The 18,090-nt window shown below is 37.4% G+C and overlaps 1 protein-coding gene across 1 annotated transcript in view; it reads left to right on the top strand.

Moving 5' to 3' along the window:
- Positions 1-18,090, top strand: part of LOC127415112 (bone morphogenetic protein 1-like) — a 126,549-nt gene that overhangs the window by 38,022 nt on the left and 70,437 nt on the right. The window contains exons 2-6 of the mRNA XM_051653673.1: positions 953-1,066; positions 2,388-2,531; positions 5,777-5,894; positions 13,704-13,882; positions 15,723-15,828. Coding sequence (XP_051509633.1) covers positions 953-1,066; positions 2,388-2,531; positions 5,777-5,894; positions 13,704-13,882; positions 15,723-15,828 — 661 coding nt within the window. The remainder of the gene's footprint in view (positions 1-952; positions 1,067-2,387; positions 2,532-5,776; positions 5,895-13,703; positions 13,883-15,722; positions 15,829-18,090) is intronic.

The following is an 18,090-nucleotide window of genomic DNA, read 5'->3' as shown; positions in this document are numbered from 1 at the left end:
GAATTCTGTTGATTCTCACACTCCCATTCAAAGTCAGCACGCTTCTAGAAATGTAATTAGTCCCTGACAAGCTAATTAAACGAACTGCATGCATTTCCATGTGGGTCACCACTATCCTTTTGTGTAGATCGTTAAAAGTGCTGTAGTTATCATCAGAGCATGTTTTACTCCCTACAGCTAATCAGCTTCCCTCTCTTCTGGTTGATTTATCAGGGCATGAGTGATGACCCCAGCTATAAATGGCATCGTAGATGATCATTCAAAAATTATGAGTTGTCTATCAGCGTGCTGGACCCTGCAAGCTCCCAGGGGGTTGTTTTTAAATAACCGTTTGAAGATCCTGTTAAATGAGAGCAAGGAAAAGGTTAATGAGAGGGTATTTCAAACTATCCGCCACAAACATTCACGAATGCACCATTAAACAGTATTTAATGGTGGTGTGTGTAATTATTTTTTTTTTTTTTTTTTTTTGGGATGTTAAAATACTTTCTCCTATCCCAGCTTAATATGCAGAGACAATTTGGCTATAAGTCATTTATAAGTTGATTTACTTAAAAAGTTGTGGTTTTTAGCACTGTGATGCTGTTTGAGCATCATGACTAGCCCGATATAGCAACATTGATGCAAATAATTGTATGATTTTGGGGCGGGACTTTCTGTTTCATTGACTAATGAAACATAGGGGAGTGTTTGTTGGTTTTGTTTTGCTTTGCTTTGCTTTTTGTTTTGTTTTGTTTTTGTTTTGTTTGTTTTGTTGTGTGTGGTTTTTTGTTGTTGTTGTTTTTTGCCAAACTACTCATTCATTCATTTATTTGGCTTGGTGATTTTTGGCACACTGGTGACCTTATAAACTACAAAGGTTAACTCTGTTTTTATGTTCTATATAATAATTGTGCTTGAATTTTGAGGTTATCCTGAAATTAACGAATTACCTCTTTTGCATTTGTTTCAGTTGCCTATCTTGGAGACATTGCACTGGACGAGGAAGATATGCGCATGTTTATAGTGGACCGCATTGTGAATTTAGCCCAAAGAACAGTCATAATTCTTAATCACACCGATACGGGTAAGTCTCTCTCTGTATGTATGAGTGTGTGTGCGAGTGTGTGACTGCATGTGTGTGACTGGTTTGTATAAACGTTGTGTCAGGCTTAATTGGTATGAAGAGCCTTAAGTTATTAAACCAACATAAAAAAAAAAAAAAAAAAAAAAAAAAAAACACTCACCACAAACGAGCTGGGAGCTGACAAAATGACAAAACTGAAAGGTCATTATGAAAGAAGTGTTTATCATGTTTTCACCCCAGAAAAGGAGGGAGGAAGGGAAAGAAAGAAATCAAGAATTGTAAAAAAGATTAGTATTTATATATGCAGTATATATATATATATATATATATATATATATATATATATATATATATATATATATATATATATATATGCACCAATCAGCCACAACATTAAAACCACCTGTTGTGTAAGTCCTCCTCGTGCCACCAAAACAGCACCAACCCGCATCTCAGAATAGCATTCTGAGATGCTATTTAACTCACCACAATTGTACAGAGTGGTTATCTGAGTTATTGTAGACTTTGTCAGTTCGAACCAGTCTGGCCATTCTCTGTTGAACTCTCTCATCAACGAGGCATTTCCGTCCACAGAACTGACACTCACTGGATGTTTTTTGTTTTTGGCACCATTCTGAGTAAATTCTAGAGACTGTTGCGTGTGAAAATCCCAGGAGATCAGCAGTTACAGAAATACTCAAACCAGCCTGTCTGGCACCAACAATCATCCATGCAATTATCTAATCAGCCAATTGTGTGGCAGCAGTACAGTGCATAAAATCAGGCAGATATGGGTCAGGAGCTTCAGTTAATGTTCACATCAACCATCAGAATGGGGAAAAAATGTGAACTCAGTGATTTGGACCGTGGCATGATTGTTGGTGCCAGATATATATATATATATATATATATATATATATATATATATATATATATATAATCTGTCTAATCAGACTAATGTTGGAAGCAGATAGTATCAGGGCTTATTTTGTCCAATTTTCTATGCCAGGTTACAAAGTATTAAATATAATTTTCTATTTTCTCTTTTACATTTACATTAATATTTTGATTCCTGATTTTATTTGAAGCATGTTAAATAAGACAAAACAGCATATATTTGATTTTACTGACTGTCATATTGGTTATTTGCCAATAATGGCCAACAATGAATATTGGCTTTTGTTATCTATGAAAATCTGTATATTGAAAGAAAGTCATATGGGTTTAGAACAACATCATAGTGTGTAAATGCTGACAGAAAGTGATTGTGATTATCCAAACTAAATAAATATCAGTGTTTATTTGATGTTGGGAATGTTAGGTTCACTTTCCAATGAGACGAGTCAAAATAATATAGTGTCGGATCAGCCGGGGTCCCATCGCAGGAGGAGGGCAGCGACCTCCAGACCTGAGAGGGTGTGGCCTGAAGGGGTCATTCCTTATGTCATCAGCGGCAACTTCAGTGGTAAGTCATGTACACACATCTGATTATCTCTCCATTTCACATGGAGAGATTAGATTTTGTGTCTGTAGCCCTAATCTCATTATGTCTGAGAGTGATATTTGTATGTAATGTATATGTTTTACTTGATTTTTTAACCTGATGTGTGTTCATGTGTCTGTTATTGACCTCAATCTTACATGAATGAGCTTTTTATTGGGTAAATCTATTTTCAGATTTTTGTTTTTAGTTGCATTTGTTGACAGAAGTGTACCGGTATATGGATGCAGTTTGTGTGTATTTTGGGTTTCATTCAGATTTGTCTAGACATAATTCCCCTAGAACAGTGGCTCCAACCCCCCAAACACTACACATATTGGATATCTCCCTAATCAAACACACCTGATTCAACTCATCGGCTCATTAGTGAAGACTCCAAGACCTGAATTGGGTGTGTCAGAAAAGGGAGATATACAAAATGTGCAGTGTTGAGGGGGCTCCAGGAAGAGGGTTGAGAACCACTGCCCTAGAACTTGAGGTCATGGCCCACCACAGTGACCCAGTCCCTCTATGGTGTTCCAATGCTGACCGTTACCACCAGTTTCTCTGAAAGCTTTCAGCCATTTCTAATAGAAACTTTGTGACAGTAGTAGCCTTTTGGTTGAGGCTTTGGACAGAAGTTTCAGGTTCAGTTCCAAATTAGTTTCTATGTTGGCGTGTCACTCTGAATAGCCCCGTCCACAGTGAAATCAAATTGGTCCAAAGTCCCACGTCACATAATGATATTAAACATCAAGTGTTTTCCGATTGGCTCTCTGCATTAACACGCATTGCTATTCCAGTGAGAACCTAACAATACTTGACCCTGGAAACTTGAAACATACGACAACAGCAATCCTGCTGTTGGTTTGAAAGTCAATCTTTTAGTTTCTTCAATCTTTTAAATTGATTCCCATGAATTCCCCATGCACTTTTTCCTCAATTTTACACTCTGAGTGCGTACTTAGCTATAATTTTCAGTCAGTCAATATAATATTGAATATAAATTTCAATCAAATCAGAATTTTATTACTTTTCTTTAAATTCTAAAAATGCAAAAAGCACCATCTACATCAGACGCGTGCATCGCATTTTGTCAAAAGCAAATCGGCATTAGCAGCAGGTCAAATGAGGGTGCGTGCCAGGGCCAGTTGCGTTTCCACTGTGACTTCAGGGGCTTCATCGTGTCTCCTCCGGGCATCTTTGGGGCTTCTTTGTAGCTTCTTTGGAGCCAACAGCCAAATGCCAAGGCCAACTGGGGATTGTCAGAGGTGGAGTTTTGCTGAGTCAGGTCTTGCTTTCCACAAGAAAAGACCAAAATAACAAACAAACAACAGTTTCAGTCTCCACCATGTTCATTTCGAGGGCTACCTAGGCTTCATAGTCTGATACCTCAGCTTGAGCTTCCCTCTTGCTTGTGAAATGGGTGGTGTGTGTGACGTTGGCACCAGGGCAGCGTATTGAGGGCAGTTTTTAGGGCATCGCTGTGGGGCTGTTGGCCTGAGGCCCGAGACTAGTTGATAGCCCTGGCTAGCATTGGCCCGATAGTGGAAACTTGGCTATTGAGAGCCACATATCTCTGGGATTTAACCATATATGGCCTTAAAAATGAAGATACCAAAAGGGCAGTTTGTTCTGAACCAAAATCTAAAAGGATATTAAGATATATTTTATACTTCTGGAGTTATATGCACTCCAACTTTGGGAAAACATAACAAAAAAAGAGCTTTTCCCATTTGTGGACTCTTGCCATTGGCATGTAATGTAACAGTGGTGCTGAAGTCAATTGATTTTGGTAATAGACCTGCCTGTCTCTTTGTAAAAATAAAATGATGATGCTGCCACCTTTCTATGGTTATTTTTTTTGCTCCAAAATCATAGGTGAAAATTTGTATTTTGACCCGCCTCTACTAAATAATGGATTTGTCAGTAAAAATGTATTTATGGCATTTAATATTCAGAGTGACTATTTGCACCCAGGTGTACACCTGCCAGAGCAGTGTGGCTGTTTGCACCCCAGTAGTCTAGTGGAAACATCTAAATTTATGTGACGCTTCAGTGGCGTGGGGCGTAACGGCGTTGGGTTCCATCAACCCAGGTTCAATTCCACGTTTATAGCATTCTTTTTCCCATTATGTTTCCTGTCTCTTCTCTTAATATTTTCTTTAATACTACTTATAATAACACATAAAAAATTATATAAAGGTAGTTTTACTATAGTAATATTGTAGTAACCATGTTTTTTTTGTTTTTGTTTTTTGGCATAAACAAAAGATTTGATGCAATTAGCCATGGTGTTAATGGTGCATAATTATAAATAATTTATTTTACCAACTCTACTTCCCTGTAGAGTAGCAGGCCAGTTTACTTATTCTCAAAACATTACCCGTTTATGTGCTAAAAGGGTCATGATGCGGGTCTCGTAAATGATTTGGCTTTCCATTCAGCACACAACTGAATAGAACAGGCTGCATGACTATGATAAATAATTACTGCAAGAGTTAGATTAACATACAGGTGCGAGAGACTTCAACATTTCTCAGTTACACAAATAAAAAATACATAGTCGTATACATATAAAACAAAATAAAAAGTTCTCGCTTGTCGATGCTGAGATCTATGTTTATATTTTATTAAAGTTCATCATTGAGAAGGTTTGCTCACAAACTTAGTAGCACCAAACAGCACAAGCAGCCTCAAGTATGGACACAGAGTGTCCGTATCACACTTTTTCTTGAGAAGAATATCTCTTATCTGGCAACCCTGAACATGTTAAATGCTTGTGGAGGCGTGTTAGGTCCCAATGCAAGATAACTGAAATATCCAAAGGAAAAAAACGTTTAGGATAAACGAGCCGTGGGCCGTAAGTTGCCCATGTCTGATGTAGGGTGTCTGTGGGACTCTAAATAAACACAATAAACATGCTGCAGTAATGCCCCGTAGTGTGTGTTAGTATTTAATTAGGGGTAAAAAATAGTATCTACCACTATTTGCACCCGGGGAGTAAATAGCAACTACCTTTAATATGTTGGCTTTCATTATCATTTGTATGTTTATCTTTCCTCAAACAAACAAACAAAAAACAAAATAAAAAATTCACTAAATCAAAAATTTTCTGTTTCTGAAATTTGGTTGATTTGACATGGAATAGCCCTGTAGTAATTTTACCTAGCTTTATATAAAAACGATATGTCCCCATCTACTCAGTGTTTGTGTATGTGTGTTTACAGGTAGCCAGAGAGCTATTTTCAGACAGGCTATGAGACACTGGGAGAAACACACATGTGTCACGTTCATTGAGAGAACAACTGAAGACAGCTACATCGTCTTCACCTACCGGCCATGTGGGTAAGTGTGTGTGTGTCGTAACAGGCTTGTTAGAGGATATGTGCAAGTTCTTAGGGTTGCTCAAGAGTTGGTGTGTGTCAGTGTGTGAGAGAGTTTTCACAGCAGGAGAAGGAAACCTTTGACTCCTCCAGGAAGAAGTCATGCTTGCATCTCTCGCTCATGTGGAGCACGTGCTTTTTTCTTAAACTTCTCTTTCTTTCTTTCTGTTCTTTTCAGTCTCCTCCTGATTTATTGCTCAAGTGGTTTCCTTCCTCTTCGTCTGATTTATTCCTCTATTCCCGATTATCTTCTTTGTATGCCAACAGAAGGTTTTGTGTGTGTATATGTGTGTGTGTGGGCCCTCATGTCTCGACCTAACGATTGCTTTATTCTTCACTGAGGAAATAGCAGGCGATTTTGTGACACAGCACACCACGGGACTGTTACTTGAACGTGTGTGTTTTGTACTTACACAATGGCTCCCCGTTGATGCTTCAATGGCATGTCAGAATGTCAGAGCCAAGCTTGTCACTCACATCAGTTTAGAGAACATTCAGACACCTGGATACCATGGTGTCACGTTCATTTCCTCAAACTCATTCTGTCCTCTGCTCTGATTTTAAGCCACAACTTTAAAAGGGCCATATTATGGAAAGCCGGATTCTTTTTGCTCTTTTGAAATAAAACAATGTGTCTTACCTGAATAAAGGTATCTACTCCATGTAATCATAATTTTTGTCCTAACCAGTTGTGAGCATGAAAAGTGACAAGCGACAGGACATTTTGATGGTCACTTTGTTTCTATTTTTGCAGTGCCACTCTGAACTCATATTGGTCTCAAATTCTGCACCTCATAACTGTACATTTAAACATCAAATGCATTTTGATTGGCAGGGATTGCGCCATGCAGCAGTTTCACGTTCAGTGTGGAGAAACATATTGCTTGTCACTGGAATCTTAGCGCATCACGTCTGGTTAAGACACAATGAAAGACATTTGTTGACATATTCTAACATTTAAAGCACAAAGCTCACTCCCCAGTCCATCCATACCATTTATGAAATCTAAGCTGAAAAAATAGGTTATTCAAAAATTGTCAAGGTATTGACTAGGGATGGGCATTTAGAGTAATTTTGTAGTCAAGTCAACACATAATTTTTTTTTTCTTATGACAAATAAATACCACTATAAATAAACAAGATCTAGATTCAAAAATGAAAAAAATAAATAAATTGCAGTTACACATAGAAACATACTTTCCAAGTCTTCTGAAGTGATTAGAGTAGTGTTTTTACTAGTCGAATATTTAAAGCTGAATGAGTACTCAATTAATTGGCAAAATTTAGGTGAGATAAGCAGCTTCAATGATGCCCATGGCAGGCAAAGAAAAATGAAATTGCAATATTCGGGTAGTGTTTTTACTATTTGAATATTTAAAGCTCAACTAGTACTCGATTAATCTGCAATATTTAGGTGAGAGAAGCAGTTTCTATATTGCCCACAACAGGCAAAGGCACAAAGAAAAATCTAATTGCAATATTTGAATAGTGATTTTACTAGCTGAATAATTACATTTAAAAGAGTACTCGATTAATTGATTACTTGTGCACATCCCTAGTATTGACTAGTGATCGACAGATATGAGTTTTTTAATGGCCGATGCCAATATCTAGAGCAAGGTGACCGATAGGCTGATATGATGGTGACATACAGTTGTGCTCAAAAGTTTGCATACCCTTGGAGAATTGGTAATATATGTACCATTTTTAAAGAAAACATGAGTGAGCAGGCAAAACACATTTCTTTTATTTCTTATGGGATTCATATTCAACTGTAGGTTATAACAGAATGGCACAATCATAAAACAAAACATGGCAACAAAGAAAAAAATTAAATGACCCCTGTTCAAAAGTCTGCATACCCTTAGTTCTTAATACTGTGTATTGCCCCCTTTAGCATCAATGACAGCGTGCAGTCTTTTGTAATAGTTGTCTATGAGGCCCCAAATTCTTGCAGGTGGTATAGCTGCCCATTCGTCTTGGCAAAATGCCTCCAGGTCATGCAAAGTCTTTGGTCGTCTTGCATGAACCGCACGTTTGAGTTCTCCCCAGAGTGGCTCGATGATATTAAGGTCAGGAGACTGTGATGGCCACTCCAGAACCTTCAACTTTTTCTGCTGTAACCACTGGAGGGTCAACTTGACCTTGTGCTTAGGGTCATTGTCGTGCTGGAAAGTCCAAGAGCGTCCCATGCGCAGCTTTCGTGCAGAAGAATGCAAATTGTCTGCCAGTATTTTCTGATAACATGCTGCATTCATCTTGCCATCAATTTTCACAAGATTCCCCGTGCCTTTAGAGCTCACACACCCCCAAAACATCAGTGAGCCACCACCATGCTTCACAGTGGGGATGGTATCCTTTTCACTATAGGCCTTGTTGACCCCTCTCCAAACATAGCGCTTATGGTTGTGACCATAAAGCTCTATTTTGGTTTTTTCACTCCAAATTACTGTGTGCCAAAAGCTGTGAGGCTGGTCAAGGTGTTTTTCGGGCATATTGTAACCCGGCTTTTTTGTGGCATTGGCGCAGTAAAGGCTTCTTTCTGGCATCTCGACCATGCAGCTCATTTTTGTTCAAGTATCGTCGTATTTTGCTCCTTGAAACAACCACACCGTCTTTTTCCAGAGCAGCCTGTATTTCTCCTGAGGTTACCTGTGGGTTTTTCTTTGTATCCCGAACAATTCTTCTGGCAGTTGTGGCTGAAATCTTTCTTGGTCTACCTGACCTTGGCTTGGTATCAAGAGATCCCTGAATTTTCCACTTCTTAAGTGATTGAACAGTGCTGACTGGCATTTTCAAGGCTTTGGATATCTTTTTATATCCTTTTCCATCTTTATAAAGTTCCATTACCTTGTTACGCAGGTCTTTTGACAGTTCTTTTCTGCTCCCCATGGCTCAGTATCTAGCCTGCTCAGTGCATCCATGTGAGAGCTAACAAACTCATTGACTATTTATACACAGACACTAATTGCAATTTAAAAAGCCACAGGTGTGGGAAATTAACCTTTGATTGCCATTTAAACCTGTGTGTGTCACCTTGTGTGTCTGTAACAAGGCCAAACATTCAAGGGTATGTAAACTTTTGATCAGGGCCATTTGGGTGATTTCTGTTATCATTATGATTTAAAAAGGAGCCAAACAACTATGTGATAATAAATGGCTTCATAAGATCACTATCCTTAAATAAAAGACAGTTTTTTTGCATGATCAGCCATATTTTCAAAATCAATGCCAAAATTTCACAGTTTCTGCCAGGGTATGCAAACCTTTGAGCACAAATGTATATGATATTAAATAATTCAACATGACAGTAAATTACATGTACTCCATTAAAAGGCTGGATGATCACAGTTTTCTTTCCTGTGTTGACATATTTCCAATTGAAAGAGTGAGTTCCAACAGGCCTCATCCCTTTTCATTAAAAAGCTAATAGCCTTTAGTTTATTTCACAACCAAACCATGATTTGCTACTTGCTATTGCTAGTCAGAGGCAGGTGGTATTTATAATTTATGGAGATGGCACATTACAGTTCTAGAGAGAATTATTGGACCAGAATTTGAATACACCCCTGCGGACAAAAGACTGTAAATTTTGAATGCGTTATATCTGCTAAAAGTTTATATAGTCAACTTATAGGAGTAAACTAGAATATGTATGTCCTCAAAGCTAGATTAAAAGCCACAAAACTCCTATTTTGATTTCACAAGGTCTTTAAGAAAGAAAAGCAATATTGACAGAGACAAATGTTACATAGATTGTTTGCTTTCTCACTGCCTAAGTAGACTTGCAATTGCGGCCGAGCAGCGAAAGGAAACTGCATAAAAATATACCACTGTGCATGCTGTGCCAGTCATTTTTAGTTCTGTGGAAGTACAGGGGGCTTTTATGTCCCACTGCAGGCCATGTGGCCACACAAACACTATATCCATGTGTGTGAGCGCTTGGGTTATGGTGGCGATACATTAAGCTTTTTCCCCTTTGCAGGCAGCAGTACTTGCCAATGGGGTGCCCATGCATTGATGAACACAGATGTATGTGTGTGTACTGGCAACCCCTGTCTGTGCTGTGCAAAGTTCAAGGCAGAGTTTCTGGAGCGATCCGCTGGGTGCTTCATAATTAAAGAGTGTTCCATTGCACCCACACAGGCTGTACATGTGGGTTTGTGTGTGTGTGCACCGATCACAAGCAAGCAAGCTCTTGGCAGCTTTTCTCCCACATATCCCGTGCTCTTTCTGAAAGGAATTGTTTGATTGTGTATTTTTTTTACAAGACATTTTGCTGCTGTGATACACACACCCTGTTTCTACAGTATCTGGACCTTACAACACGTTAGCTCTAAGCAAACATACAAAGCAAACAATGCATGACATTTTGTTCGAGTGAACTTGATGTTCTGTTTAAGTAACTTTTGTAGCTTGTGTGTTGTTGAAGATCCAATGAAATCAAAGATTTTTAGTCAGTTGTGTGGCTTTTAGTCCATGAATATTAGCTTGTAACCACTGGCTGCTCTACTCCAAAAAGTTATAATAATTTTCCACACTGTCTCTGGCCCTCTGTCTGAAACGCTTAGTTTTAAGCTGTCTGGTCCTATAAAAATTCAGTGTAAACGCCCACTGTTGTGATTGGCTAACATCGTGCAGTCTTTCTCAATCCAAAGAAAATAAACAAACACAACATTATAGTACTACATTTCAGGGTTAACACGTAACATACACCCAACACATTTCATCTGAATATATCAAACTATTCACTCAATCACAGCATAAACTATCAAACAGACATGACATTTGAAATAATCATAAATGGAATTGGTTACGTTTTTTCGTCTAATAGTCCAATTTTAACCGCCCAATCTTTCAATAACAGTACCTTTGCAATGCTTGAATAATATTGTCACTGGTTTACAAGCAATACACACTGAAATGAGCCGAACACACACATTCCACGCTGAAATGTTCTGAATACGCAAGCGTAATACAATCCACGGTGATGTTGGGTGCTTCAACCGGCTTCAACAGGACACAGGACTACATGCATTTTTCCCAGTCAGCAGCAGCAGAATGAGACGCATTTTTAAATGTAGCAATTGTACTGCTCTTAAAACGCGGCGTACATTGCTGGTGTTGTGCGGAAACACATCAATATGATCAAATATGTACATCTAGTCCATAACCAACAGTTAAAAATAGCACAGATGGGTGTAAAAACCGATCCAGGATGCCTTCAAAACAGCACAACAGCAAGACAGCAAACCGCAAGATGAAAAAGAATGGGGGTCCCTTTTTAGAGTTATAACTTGACATTGCGTCTTTTAAAAGCAGCACGAGATGTATGATAACGGTCAAAGCCGTGCACATTTATGTAGGAAAAACATTTAAATCCAGATAGGCACATGAAAGTGTCCTGTATAAGACCCATTTGGATGAATCTCCCATGAAAGGCCATCACTCTCCTCTTCACGTGTGTGACTGACTGTCAGTGGGCGGGGCCAAGGGTGCAATGATGGGGGAAAAAGGCATTGAAGAGGGAGTCATATGCAAATGTATTTGGTCCTTGTGACATCACAAGTTCCACAAATTCCAAAAAAGCAGTTTTTTCAGCTTGGTTTAATTAAATGGTCTTTTTCTATTAAAGAGGAAGTTTTCCGTTCTGAAACTTACAGTATGTTTTTAAAGTACAATGACCTTGTATATGTCAAAAGATCAAGGAAAATTTGATTCTTCCTTTTAAGGCTATTAGCTATGAGTCCTTTGATATATCCCACCGAAAACTTTTTGTTTTAGTTGGAAATATGACAATACATCTAATAATGACAGTTCACTGCACACAGTACAGAATTTAATAATCGATTATAATTAATTAATAATACCATTTCTTATCCAAAATACATTGAATTTTTTATCCAAAATACATTTCTTGACATGTTTTTTAGTTGTATAAATCCACTAAATGTACTATGATGGACACTGATCCTCCAGTTACATTTGTGTCTTCACCATTTTTTTTTTAAATAATTATGAATCGCACCAAAATCAGATTAAACAGTGAATTTTGCTGACAGGAGGTTGAAAATTCTTCAACTGAAGTAGGTCTGTGCTACAAAATTTGAATCATTGCCCCCAGTGGCCGGCTGTGGAAGTGTTTTTAACAAATGGTTTCTGGGTGAAATGTCCACAGAGAGGTGCCAAAAGGAAGTTGCATTTTAAGTTGTTAATAATGAAAAACAGTGAAGAGGAATGCATATTTTATTAGCCCTGCACCCTAACCCAAACCCCAACCCTAAAACTAACCTTCAGAGGAGTAAAAATGTAATTTTAAAGGGAAAATGCAGCCTCTAAATCGTGCTTACCATTGTTTATGTGAACGCGATTACATCCTGGGGCCGGATTCACGAAACGTTCTTGAGAAGAAATTTCTTCTTAACTACCATTTTCTTCTTAATTTGTAACTTAAGAAAAAAGTTAAGAATATTTTGTATTCCCGAACAAACTTTCTTAAGAAGTTTATATCTTTTTTTCTTAAGATTGTTCTTAATAAAAAACTTAAGAAGCATTCAAATTCTCGAAAAAAGTTGTCTTAAATATCATCGTAAATAATGTCTTAAAGTTAGGATAACCTCACAGTTGTCTTAAATTCTAAAAGGTAAGATGTTTAATGAATTTACTTGGTTTTTCATGTTGAGTCTGAAGTTGCTGTGGGCTGTTAACGTAGATATTTTATTTTTAGACCGAAAAACGTTTTTGACTGTTTTTTGTTTAATTATGTTTTTATTTTCAGCTTGTAAACCATGTAAATGTTATCACCACATTCAAACAATAAATGTTGTTTTGAAGCTTCTTAATGTGGTGACCAATCATGCTAATGGATGCGCTGCGTATAGCGCTCTCTCTCTCTGCGATATTTAGAGTTCATAGAAACATAATTATAACTTTAGAAAGCTGAGACTTTCTTTTTCTCCCCCGCATCCACATCCCTATCGGAGATGGGCACAGCGGAGACAGCCTCCATCACCTTTTCCCATTTACCCGCCCCTTACTTTCCGACGTGATATTATTATCAAGCTTCCCAAGGAGAACTTTTTCCTTACACTAATTTCCTCAGCTCTTATCTACTGAAGTTTTTGTTTCTTTTCTTCCATTTCAAATTTAAAGTTATCAAATGGTTAGCAGCAAGTAAATTCTCCTATGACAGTTAATGTCATTAAACTAACACATCTCAAGCACTTTACCAATTTACCAGTGTTGAATTTGTTGTAGGCTGTTAGACAAGGCAACTCCATTAGCAGGCTGTTCATACAATGTCAAAGATGTTCTTAAGAAAATATAAAAAGAGAACTTCTTAAGAATTTTTCAAGAATTGCACTTAGGAACGTTCTTACAACTTTTTATAATTTATCCTAAGAACCTTCTTAATTTGTTTCTTAAGGAAATGTTTGTGAATCCGGCCCCTGGTTCCCCTGTGTCTCTAAGGTTGTTCGCGCAACACGCTATCAGTAGCGCTAGAGGAAACGGTGTTCATGTTTGAATTGATGCAAAAATATCTGATGGAGATGCCGCTTGTCAGTAATTCGGTAGAATTTGGTTCATTTCAGGGTACTTTCGGTAGCAACATGTCAGTGTTTATGTGGTCATGCTGCCAAAATAATAAAATCACATTGAATAATTCTAACTGAATGTTTTTATCTTTTTTATGTCTTTGTGATCAATAAAATGAAATGATCAGTCAGATAAACTGGAGGATATTAATTATGATGGTGATGAACCTCTACAGGTGCTGTTCGTATGTCGGCCGGAGGGGAGGGGGTCCACAAGCTATATCCATCGGGAAGAACTGTGATAAGTTTGGAATTGTGGTGCATGAGCTCGGGCACGTGATTGGATTCTGGCATGAGCACACGCGACCTGATAGAGATGATCACGTCAGCATTATACGGGACAATATTCAGCCAGGTAGGACAGAAAAAAATTAAAAAACACTCAAACACATTTAAAATATCTACAGTGGCCACAAAAAGTGTTTGGACAAAAAGTGCCTGAATGCCATTAAATTAGACAACAAAATATCAAACCAAGTGGCATCTGCAGTCAAATGATGCTAGAGCTTTTCTGGTCCATTTTTGCGATGACACTAAGCTGATTGGTCCGAAGGTTGTGGACATGTTCCACAAACATTTGACAACTGGAATGTGTCCTTTGTTTTCAACAGTTTAACGGTAGGTCTGTATTTTGTTTCATCATTTCAAATCGGACAAACTTATTTTTGTACACTTATGTTTTACTTGTGCTATCTCTCTTTATAAAAAATGCTACTGGTACTTGGCTTGGTATTTTGTCATCTCATACAAAGACATTCACGCATTTTTAAGTGCGGTTTAAGTGTCCAAATACTTTGTATTCATGGCTCAGTTGCAATGCCAATGGCTTGCCAGTAGATAACATAACATGTATTGGTTTAGAACTGAAACTGTCATGATGATAAGCAGATACATAGAGTCAATTAAGGCCAACGCTCCAACAACAAGCACAAAAGATGATTTTGTGCCAATTTTCAGAGAACACAACCAGCTGTTACACCACATGCTTGGAACAACATGGCCCACTTACTTAAACAAATTCTTTTCTGCTGAGTTCAGCACAAATACACTTGTGTACTGTATATTTCTCATCAAGAATTTTGGCCAAAGTATTTGAAGTGAAACCTTTGTTACCTAATAACCCTAAAACTTTATGGTTGCAACAATATAATTAATTTACAGTGGCCCCCAAATATATTTTAAAGGTGCACTCAGTACTTTTTTCCTCATTAAAGTTTTACTTAAAGAATGTATTGTAATTTTGAAACATGTATATTAAATCTGGAATTTCAGTAACCTCTACATGGAGAGGCTGCCGTGATATGATCACATGACCAGCCATATACTACTCGCTTAATCTCAGTAACTGACTTGCTATTGGACACTTTCACTCATGAATTAAATGAATCATGGCGGACTATGAAGAGTGAATTTCTAAAATAGCATTGGTAACTGAAAACGTTTGTGTTTGAATCATGTGGCCTCCATGCCCATAGGTGTCAGTGTAAGTCCAAGACGACATGCATGCAAAATACTGAGTGCACCTTTAACGCTTAAGACACTCATTAGATTTCTAAATATCAAACCAAGTGACCTGTTCAAAATGAAGACAAGAAGTAGTTGGACACTTTTGGATTGTCAAACAGTAGTGGAACATGTTCATAGTTAATGTGGTGAACTACACATGGGGTTTCTCTGCTAGGGCACTAGGGAACTGACCTCTTTCATCCACTAAAAATCATCTTGAAATCAATTGGTTGAAAAATAATTGCACAAATGACTCAGAAAAGTAAAATATTGACTGATGATAGAATGATGATAGACACTCATATAAGACTCATCATATTGCATATATTATTGTCCTTAACCCTTGTGAAAATGTCAATGACTGCCTTATTGTTTAAAAAAATGTATATAATATTTTATTTTTGACTGCCTTCTAAATAAATGCCTGCAAACAGGAAATATGTTTCAGCTTTTGTGATGTGTTGCCATGCTAACCACCCAAGAATACTTGGGAGCACTTCCAGAGTGCATGATGGGTACACAATGTTCTGAATTTATTGAACGTTCCCTGTAACAGAATAATATATCATCAGGATATCATCTAAAAATCCATAACACCTATTTTGTGAAAGCAGCCATTTTGTTACAAATAAGCTTTTACAGTTCACTTCCTGTTCCTGTAAGATCTCATTCTTGGTTTGATCTCATAGGACAGGAGTACAACTTCCTGAAGATGGAGCCTGGTGAGGTGGACTCGCTCGGAGAGGTCTATGACTTTGACAGTATCATGCACTATGCAAGAAACACTTTTTCCAGGTATGAGCCTGCTCTCAAGAGTATTTCACCCCACGATTCACTCTAATTTTATCCGCAGGCATGATGATTTTAGCATCTGCTATGCAGAAAATCACAACAAATAAAAATTCTGTCATCATTCACTCACCTCATGTAATTCCAAACCTTTTTTTCTGTGGAACACAAAAGGAGATATTTAGTAGAATGTTGTTGCTGCTTTTTCCTTACAATTACAAAAGACCACAGAGGGCTATGAATCTTCAAACAGGACACAAAGCACCATAAAATTGGTCCATATGACCTGTGCAGGGCCGTAACCACCATAGACTTTGAGGGGGACAACTATTTTTTTGTTACATTGTTGTTTCTTCTGTTCTGCCTAATAGTTGTAGTTCAGCCACAGGTATTCATATTGTATTGTGTTGAGTTATAACTTATGTTTATCAGTTTGGTTCTGTGACAGTAGAATCTCTCCAACACACACTTCTTCTTTTCAGTAGTCTCAGGGTGACCTTTTAATGTGGCATCAGCAGTTTTGGGATGGTCATGGCTATATGAGCATCTCTCTCCTCTTACATTTATTCTGCTGAACTTTCACAACACAGCTATTGTGCTTCTCACTTGACAATCAGTTCTTCGTAGAGAAATCTGAGCGACTCTCTGTGTGTGTGTGTGTGTGTGGGCGGGTTTGGGTGGTTTATGAGAAAAATCTTTATATCTGTGGAGAGTCCTCATAAGGATAGCTGCACCAACGTGTGTGTGTGTGTGTGTGTGTGTGTGAGAGAGAGAGAGAGAGAGAGAGAGAGAAAGAGAAAGAGAATTGAGAGAGATGGAAAGTGTCAACACAGACTCTATCTACACTGTAAAATCTTTTCGTAATTTTAACGGTAAAAGATTGTAAAAATGCTACAGTAAAAAAATATTACCCAGTTCATTTCATTATAGGGGAATAGTTGTTTCTTCTTGTTTTTAATATCAGTTATGTACATTGGGGTGTTCTGTTATATTTGATGTAGTTAATTTAATGTTTACTGCATTATTTAAATTTCACATGTGTTACCCTGATGGTGTTTTGTGTTTGTGTGAGTGATACTGAGCAATGTCTCTACATGATTGTTGGTCATTGCTCCAGGAAGGGCCTCTATTGATGAACTTCATGTCATCATGTGCCCTTTTGTAATTACTACGGTGATCAACAATACATTATAAAGTGAAAAGCAAATTTTTACAGTTTCAGAAGGTTAATATATCAAGTTTATTATTTAATAATATAAACGAAGGTAATGCGCTGTAAAATATACAGGCATCAAAATTACATCCCGTGAAGCCTGAAACGTGGTTACCGTATTTTTTACGGTGAATTTCTGGCAACCACAGCTGCCAGTTTGTTTTTTTTACAGTGTAGTTTCAAATATTTGGATGATCCGTTGGCTCGGTGTTAGCTTGTTTAATTTCCCCGCATTTCCCCATATCTTTCTCTGCATGGCTTTGTGGCACTAGGGGTGGGTGGTATGAGTAATTTTAGCCATAATGGTATTTATCGTGAAAGTGATTTAAATTGGAAATGTAACAAAAAAATGAACAAAATACATGAATAAAAATATTAAATATTAATGTGGTAATGCCTATTAAAGCATTAAGCCTTGAGAAGCTATACATTACAGTGATTTTCAAATTGGTAAGGGTTGTTCTTACGCATGACGTGAAGCCCCTTTAATGTGGTAAAATAACTGTAATGTGTGGCATCGAGTGGCTTAAACAGTCCAATTTGTTAGTAATAATAATCAGAATAAACAATTCTTTCACCAAGTAATATAGTTAATTATCCTAACTGTAGGCTGTTTAGAGTCGGAACTATGCATTTTTTAATATTGGATAATCATTTGCTTATTTACTGTATTTATGTGGAACTTGATGGTCACAACCCAAAAGAAAAGATAATTCACAATAAGTAAATGTTCAAAAATAGCTTAACATTTGTAATACCTGAGTTAAAAGTGTTAGGCTCGAAAAGAAAACTAATAATATGCCTAGTTCTGACTCTAATTTCTGATTGGATGAGCCACATTTAACACCTTTGTAAAATAGCTGATATACACACCAAATCCACACATCAGATGAATTCCAGTGTGTTTTCATAATTCCTATGTAGCAAGTTGCGACATTGCTTGGCAAACATAAATACATGTTTATTGTCTTTCTACAGAAAAAAAAGATCTAACGTGGATTTTAAAAGGTGCATGTAAAAGGGCTAGAAATAGCATTTTAGCTTAGCATAAAGCT

Source organism: Myxocyprinus asiaticus, chromosome 24 (genome assembly GCF_019703515.2).
Source record: "Myxocyprinus asiaticus isolate MX2 ecotype Aquarium Trade chromosome 24, UBuf_Myxa_2, whole genome shotgun sequence".
NCBI lineage: Eukaryota > Metazoa > Chordata > Actinopteri > Cypriniformes > Catostomidae > Myxocyprinus > Myxocyprinus asiaticus.
This window is presented reverse-complemented; position numbering and strand designations above follow the sequence as displayed.